This window comes from Myodes glareolus, chromosome 5 (genome assembly GCF_982192425.1).
Source record: "Myodes glareolus chromosome 5, mMyoGla1.1, whole genome shotgun sequence".
In the NCBI taxonomy this organism is placed as follows: Eukaryota; Metazoa; Chordata; class Mammalia; order Rodentia; family Cricetidae; genus Myodes; species Myodes glareolus.
Genome location: NC_142030.1, coordinates 22,548,682 through 22,575,140, shown reverse-complemented (window position 1 = coordinate 22,575,140; position 26,459 = coordinate 22,548,682). Strand labels below are relative to the sequence as shown.

Below are 26,459 nucleotides of genomic sequence, written 5' to 3'. Positions count from 1 at the left end.
TGCTGACTACTTGCAGGAAGCTGTGCCTCCAAGAAAAGGTTAGAAACCTCCTGTTGATACCCTGTATCTCTTTCCCCTTTGGCCCATCCTCCCCTAAGACTCCTGATTTTGAACTGCCGCAGTTCACAACTCCCACAGGCATCTTGCCCACGAGTCTCCATATGACTTTGCCATTATGTTGAAAGTATCACTGAGCTCTCTCTTACTGTGTGCACGCTCCCTTCATCCAGCCCCTCGGATCCATCGCTTACTGTTCCCACACTCTCCCTCTCCCCCCAAGCCCTTTCAGGTCTCATCTTTGTCCAATGCATTGTCATGCACCCATACCTGAGATGGCCGACATTGTAGAAGCGGCTAGCCCCGTCTGTCGACCGCACGACCTTGAGCGTGAACTGGGGCTGGAGTTGGCGCAACTCCAGCAGAACTACAGCCAGGTAGTGCACGAAGAGTAGGGCGTCCACTAGCGAAACAGCAAACTGAACCACGCCCTGGTAGCTGCGCTCCCGCGCATCCAAGATGCGCACGCCGTAGAAGAGCCAGTAGGAGATAACGAGCAGGAAGACGAGCACCATGAGCAGGGCGCGTAACACGAAGACTCGCGGCAACGAGGCCTTGGGCCGGCGGAAGAACAGAGCCCAGCTGCCCAAGAGCAAGATGAGCAGCTTGAAGGCCACGGAGATGAAGAGACCCTCACACGCTGTCCCACACGGCTCCAGCTCCTCCCGCCACAGTAGTGGAGGCAGAAGCAGGAAAGCCAGCGGGGTGAGGAAAGAGAGGAGCGCCAGAGTGGCCCCTGCTGCCACGCCCAAGTGGCGTGAACAGTCCAGCGGCACACTGTCCTCCATGTCCTTGGCGATGCGCGTGAGGTCATCGTGGGAGATACTGTGCTCGGAGGTGCCTGTGACCACCGTTGTGGTCTCGCCCCAGTTGTCATCCTGCAGTCGGGAAGGGGACGAAGGAGAAAGGATAAGCAGAGAAGACCAAGGCGCACAGGAGAAAGGAGGCAGCAGAAAAAAGAGGCGGAATCAACAACTACACAGTCACTGGAGGACGCTGAGCTCCACCATGCGCCCGTCTTGTTGCTGCAGGAATTGCAATATAAAACCCAAATCCTTGGGGAGCTGGGAAGGGAAACGCCACATGTGCAGCGATGACCCTCAGAAAACAGAGCACAGGACAACTGCCAAGGGAACAGCTTGGGACGGTGACAATGACCCAGGGGCAGGCTTGCCAGGCAAAACAGGCAGCTTCCAGAGAGTGATAGGACCCGAGCTGACCCCCCAGCAGCGGGTGACATGCAAAAGCTCTTCAGAATTAGTGGTTCCCAACCCCAGCTGCACACATTAGAATCACCCTGGGGAGCTTGGAAAACATACCAATTATGCAAAGTGAGATCTGCTTGTCAACCTTTTTTTAAAACACTCCCGAGATGATTATAATGTTCAACCAAGATTGGGAACTCTGAACTAAATGATCTCTGTGGACCAGCAGTGCGGCAGTCACCTGGGAGCACATGAGAAACGCAGAACCACAGGCCCACCCCACATTTACCAAGCCACAGTCTGCACGTCAACAAGACGCCCAGGAACTGTTTCAACTTAGGGTTCTCCTAAGTTTCTTACAGCTGTTGCAGAAGTCCACAATTTCAACAGAAGCCAGAGACAGGCATTCAGGGCAGAGATTCAGAGAGCTGAGGATCCAAGCACAGGGGCTTGGCAGTGCCTAGGAAGGGGAAGTCAAAGGCCACTTGTGCAGGCCATGTGGCAACACCAGGCTAAGCAACAGACATCCATCCCGATCAAGTGAGGTAATAATGACTATGATCCCAGCGCACAGGAGGCTGAAGCTGGAGGATCGTGTCAGCTCAAGATTAGCCTGGGTCACAGATCAAGACAGTCTCAAAGAGGGAAGAAAAAAAAAATCCAGGGGCTTTTACATGCCTGTAATCCTAGCACTTGGAGAGGTGAAGGAAGAAATATCAGAGGATCAAAGCCACCCTCAATTATATTAGTAAGTTCAAGGCCAGCCTGAGCTACATGAGACCTTATCTTTTGAAAAAAGCCGTCTATTCTTCAACCATGAGCAGCTACTGCGGTGGTCTCACAAGGGATAAAGGGAGATAAGACGGCTGGAGAGTGATCTAAATAGGATATAGGAAACACACTGCAGACTCAGGGTCACCATGGGTGACCTCAGGTCACTCAGGGTCTCTGGGAAGCTAGTGCAGCTAGGTGGCCAACTGAGCAATCATGGTTTGGGTCTGTGGAGGTAAGCAGTGGACAGGCTGGGTGCCTCAGGGCTTCAGAGTGTGATCTGCCCACATCTGCTTCTCTGCAGAGGCTAGAGACCATCCAAAGAAGTGCCAAGACACCAGGACTTTCCGTACCCACAATTCACTTCCTGGACAGCCTGGGCTGTCATATGGAGTCATACCCTGAAGTCCAGGGGATGCAGGCCACAGGACCGAGTCACACAGTACAGTGACAAGGGTGGCCTGGAAGGGCCGTGACTAGAGGGCTGAGGAATCTCCTCTCCCAAGGATGGGGGAAGAACCCAGACTGAATATAGAAAATAGGAGCGCTGGCCACTGTCAGCTGTGGGAATGGAACCACACCCTCACCCGGTGACCCCAGATACACTGTCTACTTTCTCAAGGATCAGGCCTAGGGAACCCCGCCCCCAACAGAAGTGATCAAGATCACTTCAAAAATCTATGAAGCTTGGTATCACAGAAAGAAAGAGTTTCCAATGTCAGACAGGTCTCACGTCCGCCCGCCGCCCCCACCCCCACCCCGTCCCCAGGAAAAAGAAGCTAAAAGTCTCAATTGCCTAAGATACTCCCAAGAAGGAAGCTCAGGAATAAGAAGATTTGGGCTATCTCTGTCACTGCAAACCCTGTCGCTCCTCAATTCCAGGACTGTCCTCCCGACCCAGGGAGTGCAATGAACCAGAAGTTAAGACAGAAACAGCAGTTCCCTCTGTCCTGGAGAATTCTTTTCCAAGATACCTTCCTTAACTGCTCAGCCTCTCCTCTTTCCCTAGGACCTAGGTGATGGTATTTCCACACACTGACAGCAGAGGGCGCAAACCTGAGACTCAAGGGAAACCTGTGGTCTACCCACCAAGACGGCCGCCCTCCTACTCCAACCTGCACCAGCCTGCCAGGCTAACCGGAGCCATTTCTCCTTACTCAGCTAAACCCCCTCCGCCGCTTGAGAAACGGTAGTTTTCCACTAAAATTCCCTGAATTCCAACAGGGCCCCACCTTGGAACCCTAAACTAAGGAAGGGAATAGTAGCGCACAGCTGTAACCCCAACATCTGGGAGTCAGAGACACGAGGGTACCATTTTAAAACCAGTCTGGCAGCCAGGGATAGTGGCGCACACCTTTAATCCCAGCACTTGGAGGAGAAGCAGGCGGATCTTTTTGAGTTCGATGCTAGCCTGGGCTACACTGTGAGGCCCTGTCTCAAAACCATAACAACAAAACAAAACCTAAGACCAGTCTGAGCTACATTATGAGTTCAAGTCTAGCCTGGGTTACAAAAAGAGACCTTGTCTTGAAAAACAAACGAAAAGATACCCTTCTAGATCCTGTAACTGTCCTAGGAGACCAGATCTAGTGGAGCCTCAACCTCCCTCAAGGGATCAGAAAATGTTAGCTCTAAACCACTTTACTCCTAATGCTCACCCGCTCATCTCCCCTCGTGGACTCATTGTCCAGCAGGGGCTCTCCTGGAGCCTGGATCGTCACTGATTTATCTCCACGGCTCCCGTCCCGGCTCTTAGAGCGGTGTCGGTCCCGGCGGTCCCTGCAACAGGAAGTCGGAGAAACAGGAACAAAAGGTCAAGAGGGGGGTCTTACGGGTCCTTTCAGGAAACCCTTACCCTGCCCACCCTCCACCACCTCAGCACACACCACCTCTCTACCAGCCGAACCCTCCCCACCATTCAGCTGGACACACCTGTGCTTTCTGGAGCTGCGGGAATGGCCCGACTTGTAAGAATAGCCCGAGTACTGGGACTCGGTGTCCATGGCGTCTGAACGCCGTGCCTTGTAGCGCTCCAGGGTCGCGGGCTGGGGCCTCTTGGGGGGCCCCACAGCCACCTCCTTTAGCACAGGCTTCTTCAGGCCAAGAGGCACCTTTAGGAAGTCAACTGTCACCCTGAGGGACTCTATTTTGCTGGACGAGTGGGCTTATCTCAGAGAAATTCAAGCGGTGACACCTGAGGAGATAAAGCAGTTGCTTAGGGGTAGCTTGGGTTCCCCCATGGGTGAAGACACAAAAGAAAACCATGCCCAAATGTCACCAGAAGCTCAGGTAAGCCCAGACACTACCTGAGAATACCTCATTTTTGGTTCCTGTTCTGTTCAATGGACTCAGTGCCTCCTGCTCTGCCAGCTAGAAAGATCCCTCACCCACAGTGTGTCCAGTATTCAGGGCAGGGGGAAATGCTGGCACAGGCTCCCAGGGCAAGAAGGACACCCAGAATAACCCAGCTTGGATGCCCATTGGGAAGAATCAAGGCAGTACTTTCCTATTCTCAACCAGAAAAACAAAGACTTAGAGACACATGGACGTATGCACAAACTCGCAAGCATAATCTCTCTCTCTCTCTCTCTCTCTCTCTCTCTCTCTCTCTCTATATATATATATATATATATATATATATATATATATATATATTGATGGGTGGATGGAGGACGTAGCCTGACAGCAGAAAACAAATAGAAGCATCCTCCAAACACCTGAAATCTCTAGACAAGCAAGATCCAAATCGATCTCCACATTGGGCTGGTGGGCAGCCTCCTTTCTCTACACTGCACAACTCTGCAGTGGAGGATGGTATCTCCTCCCTGAATCTCTAAGCACCACCCACCATCCTTCAGAGCCCAGCCCCAACTCTCACAAAAGTCCCACCCAGCTACTCTAGCAACCAGGGTCATCTTCTCCACTGATGCCGGCAACACCGACTTAAGTCATCACCCTGCCCTGAGAACTTCCTGTCTTCACTCACTGATTGAGCAAACCTCTCTCATGCACCTACTTTGAACTATATACTTTCTATGCCCTGGGTACTGTGGTGTAACCAACTCTGGGTTTATAGTCTGGGGGAAGATGGACGCTAAGCAACTAGGCCAATAAATGCAAGCAGCCATGTCAGTGGGGTGGAGGTGAGGTGACAACAGGCGAAAGTATCAGGGATCGAACCCTGTGTTCTAAGCAGGCATTCTACCACTGGGCTAGCGACATGTCCAGCCCCGTGGAGATGCTTTAAACTGAGTGTCTGGAAACATTGGAAGACAACACTTAAATGGATGCCGAAGAAAGGAAGAAAAAGCTCCAGGAGGGGAAGAAGTGACACCACACCAGGGAAGGCCAAGTCAAGAAAGCACTCGTGCATTTAAGGCACAGCCAACACAGCTGAGGACAAGAGAGGAAGACAGAAGCAGCGGGCGGCAAGTAAAGAGGTCGGGTCTTATTCTGAGGCTATCAGGAGCCCATTTAGCTGTGCAGATTGGGGTTGGAAAGAAGAAGAAGCAGAAACGGAGAGATCAGTGAGGAGGGTCCACGGCAGGAAGACTTGGCCACCAGAACCAAGGAGGAGAAAAGAAACGGACTCCCAGAACCAACCAGACCTGGTGAAAGGCTGGCTGAGGGGATGAGGAGCAACAAAAACACCTAATCAAGCACATAAAATAAGTAAGTAAAACGTAATCAAAAATTTAAAATAAATAAATAAACAAACAAACCTAGCCTGAGCAACGGAAAAGGTGCTGAGACTCTGGTAAGGCAGGTATAGAAGACGTGGTTGGGAGGACACTGTTTCTGAAGGAGTATGTGTGGGGAAGAGGGCTGTGAGGACTATCCCCCACGCATTGAAGGTCATGGCTATGAGGAACTGAACAGTTTGGCATCCAAGGAACCGGAGTCTGAGCTGGATGTAGAGGCCACAGGCAGAGACACTGCACTGAGCTCAGGAGAAAACTTCATAATTAGATGCAAGAAATGGAAGGGGGGGGTGTCCAGCAAAGAGGCTAAAAAGGAGACCCCAGAGGCCAGCAGAGTGTAATCTCAAGGCGACCAATAAGACAAGCGGACTTCCAGGGAGGAATAGACACAGCCAGGTCCAACACCGCTGAGAAGCCCACTGCTTTACGCACTGAAGAAGACTGCTTTGTGGAGTTACCTTTTCTCCAACCACTTTAGATCACCAACAAGTGGAGAAAGCGCGGATTAAGTCATACATATTCGCAGACATCTCCCCTCCTGTGGGTACAGGGCAAGTAACCAATACCCACCTAGTAAACGAACACGCTTGTCTGACTGTCAGGGAAGCTGCCACGGCAGGGAGATAAGCATCAATGTGAAATCTATTCATTTCTCCGCCTAACAGAGTCACGTGGAAGCAATCCATGAGCCAGAGATATCAATACCCCCACATCAAAGCACTATGTGATAGAGACATACTTTGGAACAAATATAACCTGAACCTCTCTAAAACAGAACCATAAACAGGGCCTGTCTCATGCTCATCCCTCTGTCTGCAAATCACATGTTGGCTTTCTCTACCCCTCCCCTGGGGACCCACTCTACTGGTTTACTCCTCCAAGTGGCTCAGACAGTCGCGGCCACACCACTTTTTGATGTGGTTCCCACCTATTCTTTCTAGTGCTCCTCTTAAACACTGAACTTTGCCAGGAGGCTCTGAGACCAGCCGATTGGGGGAGGAAGGGTGAAATAAAAGGACAAAGAAATGCCATGGATTAGATCCAGACAGACACTAGAGCCCTCTCCTTCGCCATCCCCATCTGCGTATACCTGCACTCTATCTGCCAGAGCTAACAGCAGAAAGAGCCTGGATTTACACAAAGACCTGGCTTTAAAGGCTCCCTCTCCCATTGCTGAGCTGTGTTAACTGTGGGCAAGTTACTAACCCTTTTGTGCTAGTGGCCCGGTGGGCCCTTGGGTAAAATGAGGTGATGATACCCCCTTCGTGGGGTAGCTGCAAGGAACACGGGGATGAAAGGGGTGCTTTCATACACTGTACACCTACTAATAGTTAAGCAGTTAATAAGCTCTCAAACTCCAGTCCCCAACCACTTCCTCGGAAACTAGGGAAGGCGGTGGTATAAATAAATTGTACGACTAAATAAAGAACTCGCGCGCGCACACACATTCCCAACCAGACCCACTACTTCAAACACACCCAGATGTGAGGTGAAGTCGCTGTTTCCCCTACAGAAAAATTTCAAGCCAGACAGGGTACCAGCCATCTCCCAATTCTTTATTCTGAGTTACTTAGCCTGGATCCACTTCCTTCCTCACTAGCAAAAGACAAACCCCATATAGCCCTGGAATACAGAGGGCTCCCCCAAATCGCAAAAAAATGTGCTCCTCCCTCAACTACCAAACACAGGGGGCACAAAGGACCACTTCTGAAGCCTTTGCCTGCTGTCCCTTTGGGTACCCAAGGGAGCAGATCGCAGCATTGGGAAGGGATGAAAGGTAGGCAAAAAATGGGCAGAAGATCCCCCCCCCACTACTTAATCGGTCTCAAGAATCAGGTTTGGAGGGTCTCCTGGGTGGGCAGCGTTCCCAGGAAACAAGGTGGGGGAGGGGATCAGTGGATGAGATCAACAAGTAGAAATGTCAGAGCAATGAGAAGACAGGAGAGAAGTCTGGACTTGGCACAGGGCAGAGAGCTGCACCCAGCTGAGGGGCAGAGGGTGGGAGGCTGTAAAAAGGGAATATACCCCACTGTTTTTCAACTCACCCCCCCCCCCGACTCCTCAAGACACAAACACAGGCACCTCGTCCCCTACTCAAACCAGCCATGGATTATCTGGGGTTAAAAGGAGGCCAAAGAGGAGAGGGAGAGAGCAAAGAGAGACCCACACAAAAAGGAGACCCTTCTCCCCTCCAAAGGCCTTTCAGAAATAAAATTAATGGAATGTGTCTCAGTATCACCCCAAGGGAATTGGGGGGGAGGGCTGAGGGGGAATGTGGGGGCTTTTGTCCCGGCTGCCCAGCTTCTCCCACATTGATCACCATAGCAACCAAAGCCCCCTGTTGCCTAGGTGATGGCAGCCAGGTCCTGGAACCCATACCCAGCATCCAAAGCGAGAAAGGTTATAGAGGTGGGAGAATGGGACAGAGGGGGAGAGAATGGGGTTTCTCCTCTGGCAGCCCCGGCTTTTGTCTAAGCTTGGGATCGGGTTTCTCCAAGAAACAATTGGAGGCCTCTGGAAAAAAAATAAACTGAAAACTTGGCAAGAGGGCCCTGGGGTACATGGTACGTGGGTAGATATGGGTGCCGGGTAAATACAGACCAGGACAAAACAACCCTTCCTCATTCGCCACTCACAGGAACAGCTGAGTGTCAGTCGAGTGTTCTATGCGTGCGCACACGTGCGTGCACACACACACAAGCACCCCACATGTGGCAGGTGCTCAGGACAACAACCAGGCAGGGGAGCCTATGGTCACCACCTCCTTCTGTCACTGCAGTAGCTCCGCAGTGCAGTTCAGACCTTTAGACCCAGCATGGGGACATGAGGCAAAACACAACGAGGACACATCTGGGAAGAATCAGAGAGCCTGGGTGACTCAGCCAGAGAAAGGCAGGGAAGGGACGAACGCCCAGTGCACACCTCAGAAGCGGCATCCGTTGTCTATACCCGTACGACAGGACTGGAAGTAGCAGGCCTGTAGGGCGGAGGTACCTGTTCCTGAGGACAGGAAAGTAGGACGAGAGAATGTGTCTCTAGGAGACCACATTCCCCCTTCCCAGCCAGGGACCAGGAGGTCTCCTGAAGAGGCATCCGTCTGTGGGACCTTGCCCGACACAGCCTTCTGATTCCTCCACAGGAGCCACGGTCGTCAGAAGTGGCCTGGTCCCACTTCTGCACCACAGCCCGTAGAGAGGTGAGGGGCTCCTAGGTAGCTCTCACAAGTGCTGAGTGCCTACTTTGGGGGTGGGGGGTTACTAATTAGCTATCTGGCCGGAAGCGGAGCACCTAGTCATAAGGCTCATCAAGAGGCAGAGCCAAGGCTTTGAGGCTCGTTTGGTCTTTACCCCACTATCCCTTGAATGTCTGAGATGCGTCCAAACAGGTGGACCTGTCAGGCAATAGTAGAGACTCAAGGCTTTTGATGTGGGTGAAAATACAGACACCTAACTCAAATCTCTAAAGAAAGCGGTAGAGCTCTCTGATTCTGCCCTCGTCTCTCCTACACTGGGAGACAGTGAACTGACCCACCCAATTCTCCCAGCTACATTAGCTGAATGGTAACTCAGAGCCCTAAAACCAACCAAGTTTTACAGTAAGGCCCAGTGAAGGGAAGGGAATGGCTGGCCAGTGGTCACTACTTCCATGACAGCCCATTCTGGCCTCTTACTGCTTGGAAAATTTCTCTTGAGGAGCAATCAGATTCTTCTGCGAGCCTCCCTCTTGCCCTTTCAACAGACAACACTAGAAGAAGCTGAGGGAAGGGGAAGATTTGCTGACTCCTGCCTTGAGCCTTCCCCCCAGTGAAAGCAATCAGAGGTCAGGCAAGCCTAAACCCAATAGCAAAGAATCCCTGCGTAACCAGCCACGGCTCCAAAGAGCGTGAGCACACCTTCATTCCTTCATTCCTCCGCATCCAGCCTTGGACATGGGCAAGCCTCCCATTCCAAGAGGCTTATGCCAGGTCCTTCCCATCACAGAAAGAACCAAGGCACAGAATGGGCGAGGAGCACCCTCAGCCTAAAAATGGGCTCCAGACTCACTCGTTTAAGTACTCAGAATAGACCCAGTAACTCTAGTGACCCAAGAGGCCAAAGAAGGAAGCTGGATCTCAGGGGGCCCAGTGGGAAGGCTACAAGACCAGGTGCCCAGGAGCTGGCACCAGGTGCCCCACCCCCGTACTGCTAACCAAGCACTCTCCTAGGAGGGCCAGACATGAGCTCACCATCCTCACAGCCCCAGGGTGGGGGCAGGAGCCTTCTCCTCACAGGGGAGGGGCAGAGGAGCAGGGAAGAGCCCACAGATGGGCTCCTGCCAGGGTACCAGATACTAACTAGGAAGGAAGATGCTAGAAAGCAGAGCCACGCCCCTTTCCACCTTCTGTAATTTCCCTCGATGTAAAGCAGAGTAGCGTGGAGGATACCCTCCAAACCCAGACACGAAACACCGACACACATACACACGCACATACATCCTAGCATACATCCTACTTCCCCTTCTGAAACCTGGAATGGTTCCTGCCTGCCCCACCCAGCTCCACCCACCCTGGCTAGGCAGGTTCTGTAGAGACCTGTTCTGCTCTCTCTGGCACCCCTACCCCCACCCGGCTCTCAAAGTCCCTACCCCCAATCCAGCGCACGCACGCGCACACACACACACACACACACACACACAAACATACACACAGCCCATAGCATCCCATTCTCTAGTGTCTCCTAGACTCATCCCTGGTCAGTCTCAAGCAGGATGTTGAGGGATGAATATTCTCCCTTTGGCATCTTTCCCAGGTTGAGGCTATAGGGAGAGAGAGAGGACACAGAACTTGTACGGAGGCAACCAGGATTGAAATGCCAGGATGCTCTATTTAATTTTCACCACCCACAGGGCTTTGAGCTGCTGCCTCCCAGGTTGTGGCAAAAGAGGCCCCTCCCCACGTGCCAGGTGAGGTGTGGACAGACTAAGGAGGAAAATGGGAGAACAGGAAGGAGGTGAGCTGTGCTGACCCCCAGGCCCACCTCCCCCACACATGGTCATACACATGCCATCCTGTCTTCAGTGCCTGACATCCTAAGGAGGCCTCAACTGTCCCTGACCCCAAGAGACCTCAAAGCCTGTTCACTCAGCCCCTGTCTCAAGGCAGGAAGAATTATTTAGGAAGGGGAAGTCAGCCAACCTCAGATTGGCAATGTCGACCAAAAGCACTGAGACATGGGGAAGGAGTGTGGGGGAAGAAAGACATATGGGACACTGGGTGGCCGGATTGTATGGGGAAGCAGTAGAGTTGTCCTCAAGGTGTGAGACACAGTGTGTGTGTGTTTGGGGTAGGGGGGGGTAGGCCTGGGGTTCTCCATAAAACCTCCTCCACCCACCTCAGCTCAGGGCCACTCATATCGAGGAACACTGAGCAGGCCGAAACGCTGGAGTTCCAAGCAGCCTCCGCCCTCCTGACAACACCCACCTCCCTCACCCGAGATTCAGATTCTCGCTCTTTCTGAGGATGATCAACTCCCCCATCCTTATATCTGCCACTTCCATTCCTGGAGTAGAGCAGGTGACAAAATATGTGTTTCTGTTCACACTCGGCTGTTTTTTGAGTTACCGCATCACGTGTCAGGCTCAGCACCTGTTTCTGCCTGACCTCCTCCGCTTATCCTAAAAAGCCAGAGCCCCCATTCACAAACCCCCTCTTGTCTTCCATTCAGGCTGAGGGAGCCAGGCGCCGGTGAGAGCAGAACTTGAAGTACTACAGTAACGACTGTGGGAAAATCCTATGACGAGGATGGCCCGATCCCCCTCCACACAAGACGCCATGAGCTATGGTAGCGAACTATTCCCTTGGCTGAGCGCCTGCTCCACACAGAAGGGAAGAAGCTTCAGCTCCAGCAGGAGCCCTGCCACGGCTTAGACAATGAGGTGCCCCCCTCCCTCAAGAAAAGCCTGGGTTTCTCCAATAAGGCCCCATCTGGTTCTCATCCTTAGAAGGTGTCTCTGCTCGTCAGGCTGTGTGGACTCGAGTTAGCTTTCCAAGGGGGAAGAGGAATTAGTCACATTCAAGATTAAAGCCAAGAAGGAGCAATCAGATAAAATTGGGATGACAGCGCAGACATGACAAGAGCACTTTGGGAAAAGGAAGACCAAAGAGCACAGAAATTACAGAGATCAGGCCCAGCCTGTAGGGGCTACGCCATCTTGAAGACTTCCTTGCCTTCTCTAAGCTTATTTTCCTGGCTGTAAAATGGGGACAGTAGATTTCTATATAATGTATCTAGTAAGTCAAATAAGCTGTAATACACAAGATGCGCCATCAGGCCAGGTATGACAGTCACATGCTTTTGGGATCCCAGCACTTCAGAGGCAGAGGCAGGCAGACCGATGTGAGTTTGAGACCAATCTGGTCTACAAAGAAAGTTTCAGGCCAATCAGGGCCACACAGTGAGTGAGACCCTGTTTCAAACAGATGATAGACTAAAAACTGATGCTCAGTGAAAGGTTTGTCCCAGCTCTTTTAGGTACCAGATAGTCAATCCTTCAACTTCTTTTCCTCTAACCTCATTATAAAAAATAGATTCCACTCAGAATAAGGAGGATGCAGAGGTGGTTCCTCCCCAACATGGGCCTCAGCCAGAACTAATCCTACAGTGATCCATTTCCTTGGGAGCTCTTGGGTCCCCTAGCTTCTCTCTTCTGCTCCTTCCTCTTCTTCAGTGAGGTCAGGCCCAGGATCCAATGGCTTGCCACTCTTCTCCAGGCTCTCAACCTAGCTACTCATCGATGGGGCGAGAAAGGAGACCCCAAGGCTCCTGCCCCACCCCAGCCCCCCAGCTACTGCCTACTCGCCCCTCTTAGGGCCCCACCCTGATTACCAGGATAGCCCCAGTGCTGCTGATTCCAAGCTTGCTTCTCCCAAGCCCATCCCCAGCTGTCTTGTCTGTAATTACCAACCTTGCCAGGGGCATCAGACTGGCAATGCAACAGCTCATTTCCAAAGGGCCCCACCACAGAAGCCTCTGCCTCCCACTCTGCACCAAGCAGAAGGGGGAATAAAAGAGATGAAAAGTTCTGTCCAGGTCACCGTTGAGAAAGTGACAAACGGCTGCTGAAGACCAAACACGATAGAGCCCGTCACATCTCTACTAGCAATATCACACGTAGCACAGAACTACCCACCTGTAGAGGGCGAGAGGCTTCAGGTCAACTCAGAGAGAGAGGAAATTGATTGGAGGCAAAGCAGGAAGATGAATTCGCACAGGGATGAGAGTAGAAGCGCACAGGGCACAGGTGGGAGCTTCGAGGAGAGAGGAGGAAACAGCAGGTCAAAAAAAAAAAAAAAGATCTAGGAAGAGACAAGACTATCATCCCAGTCTCTCTCCCTGAAGCAGCCACTTCTACCAACAAACACCACAGACAGGAAAGAAAAGGGATCATTAATTTTGTTTTATAGCTAGGGAAACTGAGACCAAATCCTCACTTCGTACTTCAAGATCCAGCAGGACCAAACACCCCAGCATTCCTGCTCATGCTCAGCCTCTACCAGCAAGCCTTCCTCGGTTCTCTACGTCTTTCTTACCTTGAAAAACTGCTAAGGGACTTTAATTCCAGAGAGAGAAGCAGATCTCTACGAATTCCAGACCAGCCAAAGATAAAAAAGCAAGACCTTACCTCAAGATAGATAGATAGATAGACAGACAGATAGACAGATAGACAGACAGATTGATGATAGGTAGAGGAAGTGAGAGATAAATGGGATCTTCCAAGAAATATGTGTGTAGTAGAATATTACTAAGTCATAAAAAGGGGTGATGAACACACATGCTGCCACATGACTAAGCCTTTCAAACATGTTGAGTGGAGGAAGCCAGACATAAAATGATGACATTTGGAGGAAATAGCCAGAGCAGGTAACTCCACAGAAACAGAATGAAGGTTAGGGGTGGCCAAGAACTGAACAAGAGGGCATTGGGAACTACAGCTTAGTGTGCCTGCAGTTCCTTCAGGACTAGCAAAAATGTCTCACAACTCGACAGAAATGGCTGCAGAGTATTGCGTGTGTGCACAAAACTCCACTCTCTTTAATGTTCACTTCATGTTAACTTCTAAAACTCCAGCGGCCAACACATCTCCTTCAGGAATCTTGCCCAATACGCCACCTCAGAACCAAACTCTACGCTGCAAGGGCCTCCAGAATACACCTCCATCCGGCACTCAGGGGCTTACGGGGATCAACGTGTTCAAGCATGCTTCCCCTGTGAACAGTGTCTTCTTCACCCTTCCATCCCCCATGCTTCTCACAACACCGAGCAGAAAGTGGACGGTACTGACTGTGATCTGCCAGAGGAGAGCACACAGCAAGCTAGTTCACTCCCCTGCCTACTGCTCAGACCTCCATCACTTACTACAGCCATGGATTAAAATTCAAGCCACGCCAGCCAGGACTTACTAAGTCATTTCCCCTGTGCCTGGCGCTGAGGAACATACTCTTCCCAGGTTATTTCACTTGGTCCTCATGAACCTAAGAGGTGGGGCTTATCATCAAGCCAGGTAACAAATGAGGCTTTACAGAAGTCCTCCGTTTTGTCTGAGGTCACAGAATTAGGATGTGGCAAAGCTAAAAGTTAAGAGCAAATTGTCAACAAGGGAGAGAGGTCACAGTGCCAGGAGGGGGACTTGGGATTCCTTGTGGATGGGTTCAGAGTGGCCTTGGAGGATGGTGTCTTAGAACACCTAGGAGGCTCAGGAATGGAACTTACATGCATCAGGTCACATTGCTCTTAGATAAGCAATGACTCTTCCTTTTGTCCTCATAGTGTGGGAGCCAGCAAAAGAGAAAACCAGAGTCCCTAAAGCTCAGAAGGAGCGAAGGGCCAGGGAAAGGGGGATCTCCTTCCTCAAGTCCTACAAGAAGGTGAGGGAGCATAGGAAGAGAAAGAAAGGCAGCCCTGTAGGAATTAGAGAAAGTAGAAAACAGGACCAAGACAATAGAGAAGGGGGGGCGGGCAATGTGGCCACTGGGTTCCAGTCTGGAAGTACTTTCTGAAATGGCACTTCCTATTGTCTAACCACAATTCCTCCTGCTTGGAGGGCAACTCCTACTGGTAGTGAGCATAAACTGAGCAAATAAGGTATGCCAAAAAGTCAGGGCCTTTGTCTTAGACACAAGCGCTTTGCAGGTTTGGGGAAAACCATCTGATTGGCGTCTGATTTGAAGGAATGGAGCAGTGGGAGGGGGGACATCTAGTCTTTTCCTAGCCTGCTCCTCTTCCTAGTCCAACATTTTCTAAACCTCTCCACTCTTTCCAAAGGCTTTATGAAGGGTAGGGAGCTCTGAGGGCTAAAGATGGAACATTCCAACTGCACATGCCCATTAGAGACCAACATTCCAGTTGCAATTATCTAGGGACTCTAATGGGCCCCTGTCTTAAAACCGGTGTCCCCGCCTAACTAACCTCTGGCAGCAAGTGGGAGATGGTTGAGAACGTGCAGCTGGGAACAAGACTTGGGTCCCAGAGAAGACAACCAGCCCAGTCTTCCTTTCACCCCAAAGGAGAATGAACAAGAGCAAAGAGAGAAAGGAGGTAGCCGCTGCTACTTCTCAGAGAAGAGATGTTCCCCTCATGGTCTCTGACTTCCCACCCACTCTCATGATGATGAAGGCAGACCCTTCCCACCATGTGGACAATCTGGCCCCTGGCACGCTCAGTGCCAACACATACACACACACACACACACACACACACACACACAAACTCACACAGAAACACAAGCACACGTGTACATATGAACCCACGCATTCATACATACATGTGCACACACACACAAACATGTACACACATGTACACACACACAATGTTTCTCATCAAGAAACTACAGGACACACTACTCGGACACCTGCAGAAACTCCCAGAGAAGCATCCCATGCCACTTCCTCAACCCTGCGTCTCCCTACCAGGTCTCATGCTGTGTGCATGCTTCTTCTCACCCCCAGCACACACACACACACACACACACACACACACATACACACACACACACACACACACACACACGTCTCCGGATCCTAGAGGACTCTGAAGTAGTCACCTTCAAGACGGCTTTCCAACAGAGCTGTGGCCTCAGAGAAGGAACTGGGGCAGAGAAGCCAAGCATGTGGTCTCAAAGAACACTAGAGTCCAGCCTAGAAGAGTGGGGAAGGTTGCTACTCTTGTGTCCTTGACTCCTTGAACCCCAAAATTCCTTTAGGACTACAGAGCCCTTCCACCTCTCCTGAGCCTATTCCTCACTCCCTCACAATACACACCATCTTCCAGAAAAGTCTACCCTCCCAAATACACACCACCTCATAAAGCTCACTACCCCCCAAATGCACAATCCCCATGAGGGTCTCAGATCCTCAAGACACTACCCTTGAATCTAGGCAGAGCCATTCAAATCCTGCAGACAGCCTTCCCTGTGGGCTTTCGGCCAGGAAAATCTGCCTGCAGAGACAAGAGGTACCCCCAATACACACTCAAAAATACACACCCTAGCAAAGGCAGGCACACACATTGATATCTACCCATCAGTACAGGTTACTCACGAGAGCACAGATTCATTCTCACACACACACCCGTTCCCACCACACCAGTGCACACACAACTATCCACATATACCACCAATTCTGCTCTTATAAACCCATCTTCTCTAATACCTACCCACCTCTTTCCTATAAGCCCCTCTCACCACATACACACAGATACACACCCCTTCCCTAGAGTATACACACAAATACATGCCAAACATACAGCAGATATGCGGCCAGCTCTCTCTCTCTCTCTCTCTCTCTCTCTCACACACACACACACACACACACACAGAGAGAGAGAGAGAGAGAGAGAGAGAGACAGAACCATCTACAACCCAGGGCCCACCTGCAGGAACACGCAGCACGTCAAGGCGTGCACACACACACAAAAACAAAGAATCATGCATACAGATCCCCCAACCAACCCTTTAAAACTCACTAATGCAGTGTTCAAGACCTTTGATGAGTAAATAGGACGAGGGAGAGATGATGTCGTTTCCCACAACCCACCCCGACACACATTCCCCGGTATCGCTGCAAGTCCCATCCTTGGGTCACACACACACACACACACACACACACACACACACACACACACACTGCTGTCCAGGGCCATCTCTCAGGGATCCACTCTACACCACGAACATAGAGTTCATGAACCTGCCCCTTCCCTCCCCACACTTCAAAGGTGTATATGCAGCCCTACATACCTTTAGCTTCCAATACCTCCAGCCTCCGATCCTTCCATGGCCTCTCCCACCACCTCCAACACACGCTTCGCAATCTCCAGCTTCAATGGGCTCCCTGGGGATCGTTCAAGCGCCCGACCCGGGCCCCCAGCCCAGGAAAGTCCCCGGCTCTTAAGGCCTGGGCTCCGCCCCTTCCCCAAGCACCCTTTCCCCTCCCTAAAGTTGGGGGTACTCCGCTGGGCAGTAGAGAACAGACCGGAAGGGGGTTGCCTCAAGCCCCCCTTCCCCCAGAAGCCACCCCGCTTTCTCCAAGGCCGGGCGCTCCCTGATCCTTTGCATGATCTTCTTCTTTTTTTCTGCTGCTTTCTTTCTTTTTTTCTTTTTTTGCAAACTTTGCCCGCGCCCCCGCGGCCCGCCACTCACCCGCCACTGTGAACAGTCGGCTGGACTGGGCGCACGCCCCGCTCCGCTCCGCGCCTTTGTATCCGCAGCGCACCGGGTCGCTCCGAACTCCGCGCTCCAGGACCGGCAGCGCGGCCGATAGGGGTTGTTGAGGGGGGCTCCTGAGGTCGTTCACCCCGGCTCCGTCCCAAACCACTCGCCTCTTTCCCCCTCGAGGCCCCGGGGGCTGGGGGCCGGGGGAACTGCAGGGCGCTCAGGCTCCCATGGCGGGACCGAGGAGGACCAAGCAATCGGGGATCAGGAATCAGATCTCCAGCCGGCGGCGGAGGGGGAGGGGACAGAGGGGGAGGGGACCAAAGGGGGGCAGGGGGCGGGGAGCCTGCTCCCAGGTGCCGCCTCCCGGCTGTTCCTGCAGCCGCCGCCCCTCCCGCCGCTGCGTCCATTGTCTGCGGCCCGGCTCTTCCCCAAGTCGTGGCACCCCCAGCTCTGTGCCTGGCCATGCCCTGCGCCCTCGGGATCCTGGGAATCCGCTCCGGGTTTGCGAACCTGGCCAGCAAGGTGGGCTTGATGCTGCCTTGGTTCTTGGCTTTGGTCCAGCCCGCAGCCCCTCTTGGAACTGTCTTCTTCGAACCCCAGTTGAAGACCTTTTCCCTAGGCCCTGATGCTGACCATATTCTCTTCTTTGGGACCACAAACCCGGCCACACGAAATCCATTGGAATCTGAGACGTGGGAAGATTGATCCCCCCTCCCCCCGGCCCAGAGCTGCGAAAAGGGTCATCCCTGATTTTAATTAGTGACAAGAGACAGGCCCCCTCTCCCATGTATACGGAATTTCCCTGACACCATCGCCACCATACCCCCCTTCTTCCAAAAATAATTTAATTACTCGGTGTTCTAGCTGTGAGCGACTACCGCCTAGTCAGACTGGGACGCTCGCTCATTAACACGTTTTCCTCCCCTCTGGTTTGAGTGTTGGGATTAATTACAAAGGGAATCCTGCCCTACGGGAACGGGGGAGGGGGAATCGGCGACGAGGGCCTGCGACTTCAGGCGGCGGCAGAAGAGAGGGGGGCCTTCTCCCAGGAACCTAGAGTCAAAAATGCCTGGGTCGGTGCGGGAACTCCTAGCTCTCCACCCATGGACTTTTGGGTAGTTTAGCGTTGCAAGTAGGACCCAGAAAATGTAGGTTAGCACAAAATATCTGGCACTTTTAAGGCATTTTCACTTCAGAGCACACTAAGAAACAGAGTTCCTAAAGCAGGAAAGAACCCAACAGGGGAGAGCCTACCATAAAGTGGCTGTGGGAAGGCCAGGTTGCCTTCAGAGTGAGTGAAAGCAAAAGTATTATTATATCGCCGCTAGTATTATTTACCCTGTAACCTGCCACTTACCTTGAACAGTATGGCTTCAAAAGCATCTTCACACACGTCTCAACACCCCCACCAGCTCCACCTTTCAATTCTGATACCTGTCCTCCCAACCCTGTGATTAAGAAATCCCAGGGAAGGCGATTCCCAGCCTCCTTTCTTTGATAGTCTTTCCGAAAACTCACTCTTGTCGCTGCTGTACCTTCTAATCGGTCCCCAAATGAGGACAGGTTGTCTTTGTCTGCGTTATGACCGTTCGAAGGTGAAGAACGGAAACAAATGTGGCCTGTCCACCTTGCCCAAACCCTTGCTTTTCCTCAGCCACTAGTTTTTTGCTAACCATTATGGGTTAGCAAAAAATTGAGCACCAAGACTTCAGTAGTCATCATTTCAAGTACCACAGCCTGTGCAAACACAGTGACCCTCATTCACCTACGTCTATCTCGTGCCTACACTGGACTGTTCTGGGGGTCCCATAATACCAGGAATGTAAGGGAAGGACACGTGGCAGGAGAGCAGGAGACCATAAAAGGAGATAGTAAAGACATCAGAGTCCCCTGCCCCGTCCAAAGCATTCCTCCAGTGTTGAACACAAGTTTATAATTCGACAGTGTTGGGGCCACCACGTCACTGGAGGGCCTCTGCTGTGTTTAGTGTATATTATATTCCTATTCTGCCAGTTTTTCTTTTTCCCAGACCTCAGAAGGCCATCAAAGAATTGGAAACAAGTATCTGATGTAAGAATTACAGTCGATTTTTTTTGTTTGTTGTCTGTTTGTTTGTTTTAATTTTTTTGATACAAGGTCTCTCTGTACAGTCATGACTGTCCTGTAGACCAGACTGGCCTTGAACTCATAGAGATCCGCCTGCCTCTGCCTTGTGAATGCTGGGGTTAAAGGCATGCACACCACCGCCTAGCTAGATTATTGATGATTTTGTAGACTCACCCCAGTTAAAGCTTGAAATGTCAGTCAAGATGCCATGTCAATACACGAGACTTTAAAATTAATGTCCGTTAGGCATGAGCCTGGAATACACTCCATTCTTCCTTTTTCTCTTCTGAGGATGAAATGTAATTGATAAATTGTATCTGCAATGATGAAAATACTGTCTTATAGAACTATCCGACATGAAATGTAATTGTTCTAGTATGTCCTATCCTACATAGAGCTCTCTGAACAACCCTCCACTCTCACCCATTGGATGAATTTCACACATCCTCAAATCACAGAGTGGAGGCCAAGACAAGAGTCAGTCATGCATTCAGGTCCTAGCCTAATTCTTTAGGAAGAAGAGCACTCACCGAGGCAGGTGATATCTAACCACAATTTCCTGAGGACAACATGCTGAAGCAGAGCAGGGCTGGAAACTAAGGAGCTCAGGAACCTGAAGGACCACGTAGTGGGACCATTGGACTTTGTTTCATTACATAGTCCAGGTCTCTTTATGTAGTCAGGCTAGCTTGGAATTCTCCTGCCTCAGTCTCCCAAATACCACCATGTCTGACTTACCATTCTTGGATGTTGAATGCCCAAACAACTTATTTATTCAAACCTCAATTCTATTCATGTAAAGCATACTAATGAGGTAACAGAAGGTGTCCCTTCTATAGATCCACAAGGTCAATAGAACCAGTGAATTCCCAGTCAAGTTCCTCTTCCCTCCCTGTTCCATGCCTAGGGCACTCCTGGGTCTTTCAGGATTCTTCTTCAGGGAAGTGATTCCTAGCCTAAAGTCAAGGTCTTCAGTAAAATTTCTTCTAAGTCCTTGTCAGCTCAGGGTGGCGGGCAGCAGGGATGGGAGCAAGCCGATATCCGAGAGGTGTCCCAGAAATCCTGGGAGGTTTGTCTTTCAGAGAAGATTCAAAAAGTGAGAACAGCTTCTCTTCAGGAAGACAATCAGACTATAGAAAACTGCCTGCTTTCCTGCATCAGTAAAGCTGTCCCTGGCCAGGTGAAGGTGGCATACTCCTGTAATCCCAGAAAGAAAGAAAAAAGCAGTAGGTCACTGTCTATGTCTTTCCTTTCTAATATCTTTCTTTTCTCCATTTTCATCTGTCTCAAACTTTTGTGGCTCTCTACTCATTCAGTGCTTCTTAATTTTGAGTTTCCTTGAATCCAATTCCATTATCACTAATCTAAAAAGTTACCTACAAATTAAATGGGTGATTCTCAACCTTCATCATAGATAATAATCTCATGTGGAACTTTGAAAATATAGCAATGCCCAGGACTCATCCCATACTAAATAAACCAGAAACTTCCAAGGTGTTATCCAACTGTGGGCTTTTTTATTTATTTGTTTGTTTTGTTTCCTTAGTGATTACTCTAATGTAAAAATTGCCACTGTAGCTTTGTTTTGTTATTTTTCTTGTCATGTGATAGAAGACGGTGACCAAAGCAATTTATAGAAGGTGAAAGACCCAGATAAACCCAGACCCCTCTAGCAGGAAGAATAGAGCCAAAAATCTAGGTTAGCCAGTTCAGTGACTCTGTTTCAGGAACTAGCTGACCATAAAGTTAGATTTTAATCTTGAGAATAATCTTGAGAAACGGAGAGTTATTCCCTTGAGATTATCACTAGTATTTTCGAAATTTTCCAATGACGCCCTTTCTGCCTCCTTTGTGTCATGGTTTATTCCCCTAAATACCCTTCTCTCAGCTACTTGGGATCAAACTCCTCTACCCCTGCATGGGAAATGAGTTTCGGCCCCAGCATGCTGGTTCCTGTCAATAAACCTCGTGTGATTGCCGCAAGAATGACCTCTCATGAGTTCCTGGGGGGTCGTGTTATCCTGAAACTTGAGTGAGAGTCTTCCCACTCCAGGGGTCTTTCATTTGGGGGCTTGTCCGGGATTGGTGACCACCCTCATCTCCAAAGACCCACTTGGAGGTGAGACATTGTCTGTGTCTTTGTGTTTCCCTGCCAGCAGGTTCCATACTTTCGGTTTTACTTTCAGTTTTGCAGTCACTCACTTGTGTCTCAGGAGGAGACAGAGGGAGCGATCAGCAGACGTGCTAGGAGATTACCGACTGCCACCCTGGGAGACATCCCAGGAGGTGAGAAGGAACCCAGGGACACCTGGGAGATTTTTGTATGGGTGCTGGTGAGGATACAGAAGTTCCCGTGGATTGAAGGAACTATACGCCCTCTTGGCCATCTGTATTTCTGGAGTGGTTTTTGTCTGTCTAGGTTTTGTTAGCCTTTGTCTGTGTGTCTTTGGTCTCTGTTTTGTCTTATGCACAGGCAGCATGTTCAGTTCTCTGGTGAGATATGTAGGTGGCATTTCTCAGTTCTGTGGTATGACACACGAGTGGTATTGATCAGTTCTCTGTAGAGACATGCGTGGATAGTGGTCTCATTTCAATAGCAGGGCAGGTCACAACCGCGAAGCAGCTTGAAGCTCTGTCTTTGGTTTGTTTGCCGCCATTGTCCTGTATATCTATGTAACGGGTGTTGTGTTTTTGTCCTGACTTAGACTGACACTGACGTACTCAAATCATGACTTCTTTGACTTTGATATTGTGATCACTTACAAGACTTTAGAGATAGGGCCTTAAGCATAGGGGTATATTCCATAAAAAAAAAAAAAAAAGAGTCAGCCTCAGCCCCAAGCACAAGGCTGTGGGGCAGCATGCTTGTATGGATGGCTGGGCTATTCAGCCTTGCTGTTACAAAGTATCAAGGCTTCCAGACACAGTTGTAGAAGGCAGTAGTACCCCAACAGGATTTCAAACACTAAAAAAAAAAAAATCTGAGGGTAATTGCTGTAGCCTAAAGAGGTTAACAATCTTTTTTCCACAGTGCTGCATACCATCCTACCCCCCCACCTTGTTCTGATGGATGAGTTCTCTCTGCCTGCCCTAGGAGCTACATGCCTCAAACCTCTGGTCAAAGCTGACCAAGGCTTAGCTGCGCAGATGAAGAACTCTTTCAGATCCTATGGGTTACAAATATCTGTCTTCATTTATAGGGGCTGGTTACAAATTATTGTTGGTTAATGTTTTTAAAAAAGCTATTGTTGGTCTCAAATGTTTCACACTGGTACAGGATTTTATGTGCTGTTCTTGTTTAAAATGTAACCATACATTCCCACTGAGAAAAACTACAAAAAAGACTTTGGTAAGAGTTTTTATGTTGTCTAAAAAGCAAGAGAGATTTTTGGTGTGTTGTCTAAAAAGCAAGAGAGATTTTGGTAAAAAAAAAAAAATGTGTAAACAGAAATGGGCCTTAGTTAGTTCCCTGTGTATGTTTTCAAGGTCAAACTTAAAGCAGGTAGGGAGCAGCTGATGGTATATTGTCAGCCTCTCATGGCAGGTCTCAGAGGGGATGCAAGATGCCCCACTAATTTGGCCAAGGTAAGAGAGGTTCTTCAGGGGCCAGTTGAACCGCCTTCTGTGTTTCTTGAATGTTTAATGGAGGCTTACAGGCTTTATACTCCCTTTGACCCAACCTCTGAGGGTCAGCAAGCAGTGATAGCTATGGCCTTCATAGGACAGTCAGCATCAGATAGATATTAAGAAGAAGTTACAGCGGTTAGAAGGGTTGCAGGATTATACCTTGCAGGATTTGGAGTCAGAGAAAGTGTTTCATAAGGGATAGACTGAGGAAGAGAAGCAAGTGAGAGAGAGAGAAAGAGGCAGGATGCAGAAGAAAGAGAAGACCCAAGGGATCATAGACAAGAGAGAAATTTGACTAGAATTTTGGCCACAGTGGTAGGAGAGAAAGGGAAGATAGGACCTAGACAGATAGGGAACCTGGGCAACAGAAGACCAAAGATGAGTGGATATGGACAGAGGCACCCCTTGGACAAAGACCAATGTGCTTATTGCAAGGAAAAAGGACATTGGGCAAGAGAATGCCCAAAGAAGAAAGGAAGGGCCTCTAAGGTACTGACCCTAGAAGAAGATGATTAGAGGGGACAGGGTTTGGACCCCCTACCCCACTCCTAGGGTAACCCTGACTATGGATTTTCTAGTGGACACAGGTTGAGCACTCTGTGCTGAAACAACCATTGGGGAAGTTAAAGAATACAAAGACTATAGTAATTGGAGCAACTGGACAGAAACAATATTTGTGGACCACCTTATGAACTGTCGATTTGGGGAGAGGACAAGTGACTCATTCCTTCCTGGTTATCCCTGAGTGTCCCACACCTTTATTAGGAAGAGACTTGTTAACAAAGTTGAAGGCTCAGATCAGGTTTACTCAAAGTGGGCTGGAGGTGATCAAAGCCTTTTTGTTGACCGAACAAGTGACCTTCGCTTCCCCTGCTGTCCTCAATCCCGCTACCCTACTGCCTGAGACTAATGACTCCTCATCTACCCATCACATCACTGCGCTGACATTCTGACAGAAGAAGCTGGTACCCGAAATGATCTGAAGGATCAGCCTTGGCCTGGGAATCCGAGCTGGTATATGGATGGCAGCAATTTCATGGTTGAAGGCAAGCGAAAGGCAGGGGCAGCAGTGGTGGACGGGAGGCAAGTGATCTGAGCCAGGAGCCTCCCTGAAGGGAAGTCGGCCCAGAAAGCCGAACTTGTGACTTTGACACAAGTTCTACAGATGGCAGAGAGGAAGTCTATCAGCATCTACACTGACAGCAGGTATGCTTTTGCTGCCGCCCATATACACAGAGCAATATACAGAGAGGACTGTTGAAATCTTCAGGAAAAGACATAAAAAATAAAGAAGAAATTTTGAGCCTCCTCGAGGCCATACATTTGCCAAAGAAGGTAGCCATCATACATTGTCCAGGACACCAAAAACCTCGAGGTGCTGTGGCTAAAGAAAATCAGATGGCAGACCTAACCGCTAAACAGGTGGTCCAAGGAGCAATGATTCTGGCAGTCAAAGAGCCTAAAGATCATCATGATATCAATGAAACCAACTTTAGATACACCCCCGAGGACTATCAAGTTATGGGCAAATTAGGACTGGTAGAGAACCCCATACGGGGCAGTAGAGACAGAAGAAGGAAAACTAGTCCTCCCAGGAAAAGAAGGACACAAATACGCTACCAACTTACATTACCTGACCCACTTGGGGGCCAAGAAACTAAAAGATGTGTTTAGGTTCTCTGACTATTATGTTATAGGACTCTCTGACTTGGCAGAAGAAGTAGTCAAAAACTGTAAGGCCTGTGCTATGACTAATGCAGGACACTCCATATATACTCCTGGGAAGAGGCTTCAGGGGCAACCGGCCTGGGGCCTACTGGGAGGTAGATTTTACAGAAATTAAGCCTTATTAGTTTTTATAGATACTTTTTCAGGCTGGGTGGAAGCTTTTCCTACCAGGACTGAGTCGGCCAATGTGGCGGCTAAGAAGATCATAGAAGAAATCTTCCCGAGGTTTGGGATACCCAAGGTTTTCGAGTCTGATAATGGACCTGCTTTTGTTGCCTAGGTAAGTCAGGGACTGGCCACCCAACTGGGGATCAACTGGAAATTACATTGTGCTTACCGACCCCAGAGCTCAGGTCAGGTGGAAAGGATGAATAGAACCTAAAAGAGACTCCGACAAAATTGGTCCTAGAGATTGGCGGAAATGATTGGACAGCTCTCCTTCCCTTTGCCCTGTTCTGGGTTCGAAACACCCGAGGGCGATTGAAACTCATCCCTTATGAGATCCTATGTGGGGGACCACCACTGCTTACTGAGGCGGATGGGATACATAATCCTGATGCTGTTCTTCCTAGACCGTTATCTGCCCACCTGAAGGCCCTTGAAGTACTAAAGCGCCAGCTCTGGAAACAACTAAAAGAGGCATACGTGCCTGGGGACCCACACGTGCTGCACCATTTCCAAGTGGGAGACCCTGTGCTAGTTCGGCGACACTGAGTCGGGAACCTAGAACCTCGCTGGGAGGGACCCCACTTGGTGCTCCTGACAACTCCCACGGCAGGGAAAGTGGAAGGTATCTCAGCCTGGATACACGCCTTCCACGCGAAAAGAGCTCCTGCACTGGCCAAAGATGAATGGAAACTGGAAAAAAAACTATGGCCCCTTCTAAGCTGTGTCTGCGTTGTGCACCTAAATCCAATTCAGGTGAAGGACAATAACCCCCATGTGCCCCAACGACTCCCTTGGCAGGTCCTAACAGGGGGAGGGGATGTCATATGGGAACTCACAAGGGAGGCTCCTCCAGGGACATGGTGGCCCACTCTCTACCCAGACTTATGTAAATTGACTATAGGGCCCCCCCCCCGACCCCTGAGACCTTGAAGGATACTTTGATACCTCTAGACCACCCACAGAGGCTTCCCCTCCGGGACGATGGGGTCTAGACCCATGGGGGGGATGCAGTAGTCTGGACAGAAGAGCCATGTTAAGCTCCCTCTCCTTCTATGTTTGTCCTGGGCTCCATCGAGATGGGAGCCTGAACCCTACCCGTGGGGGGAGTTATCATTTCTATTGTCATCGAGATGGGAGCCTGAACCCTACCTGTAGGGGGAGTTATCATTTCTATTGTCATCGAGATGGGAGCTTGAACCCTACCTGTGGGGCGAGTTATCATTTCTATTGTAAAAACTGGGGGTGTGAAACCACTGGAGACGCCTATTGGAAACCCTCCTCTTCCTGGGATTACATCTCAGTCGGGGCCAACTATTCGCACTCAGATTTCTACAAATGGAAGGAGCTGAGCCAGGGGGCCTGCCAAGGCTGGTGTCACCCGCTGCAGATAAATTTTACTGAATTAGGGAAG

At 50.2% G+C, this 26,459-nt stretch overlaps 1 protein-coding gene across 4 annotated transcripts in view; it reads right to left on the bottom strand.

Moving 5' to 3' along the window:
- The window catches only part of Vangl2 (VANGL planar cell polarity protein 2), a 67,568-nt gene extending 49,856 nt beyond the window's left edge, over positions 1-17,712 (bottom strand). For 2 of the 4 annotated variants that reach the window (XM_085687694.2, XM_048448905.3), the window contains exons 1-4: positions 17,405-17,712; positions 3,966-4,227; positions 3,692-3,812; positions 328-935 (exon numbers count right to left, since the gene is read on the bottom strand). In XM_085687694.2, the coding sequence (XP_085543820.1) occupies positions 328-935; positions 3,692-3,812; positions 3,966-4,036 (800 nt within the window). In that variant the 5' untranslated portion in view covers positions 4,037-4,227; positions 17,405-17,712. Of the gene's footprint in view, positions 1-327; positions 936-3,691; positions 3,813-3,965; positions 4,228-12,901; positions 13,023-17,002; positions 17,142-17,404 lie in introns of those variants that run through there. The other 2 variants (XM_048448907.3, XM_087906127.1) reach the window with 2 other exon arrangements.
- Between the last annotated feature and the right edge of the window lie 8,747 nt (positions 17,713-26,459).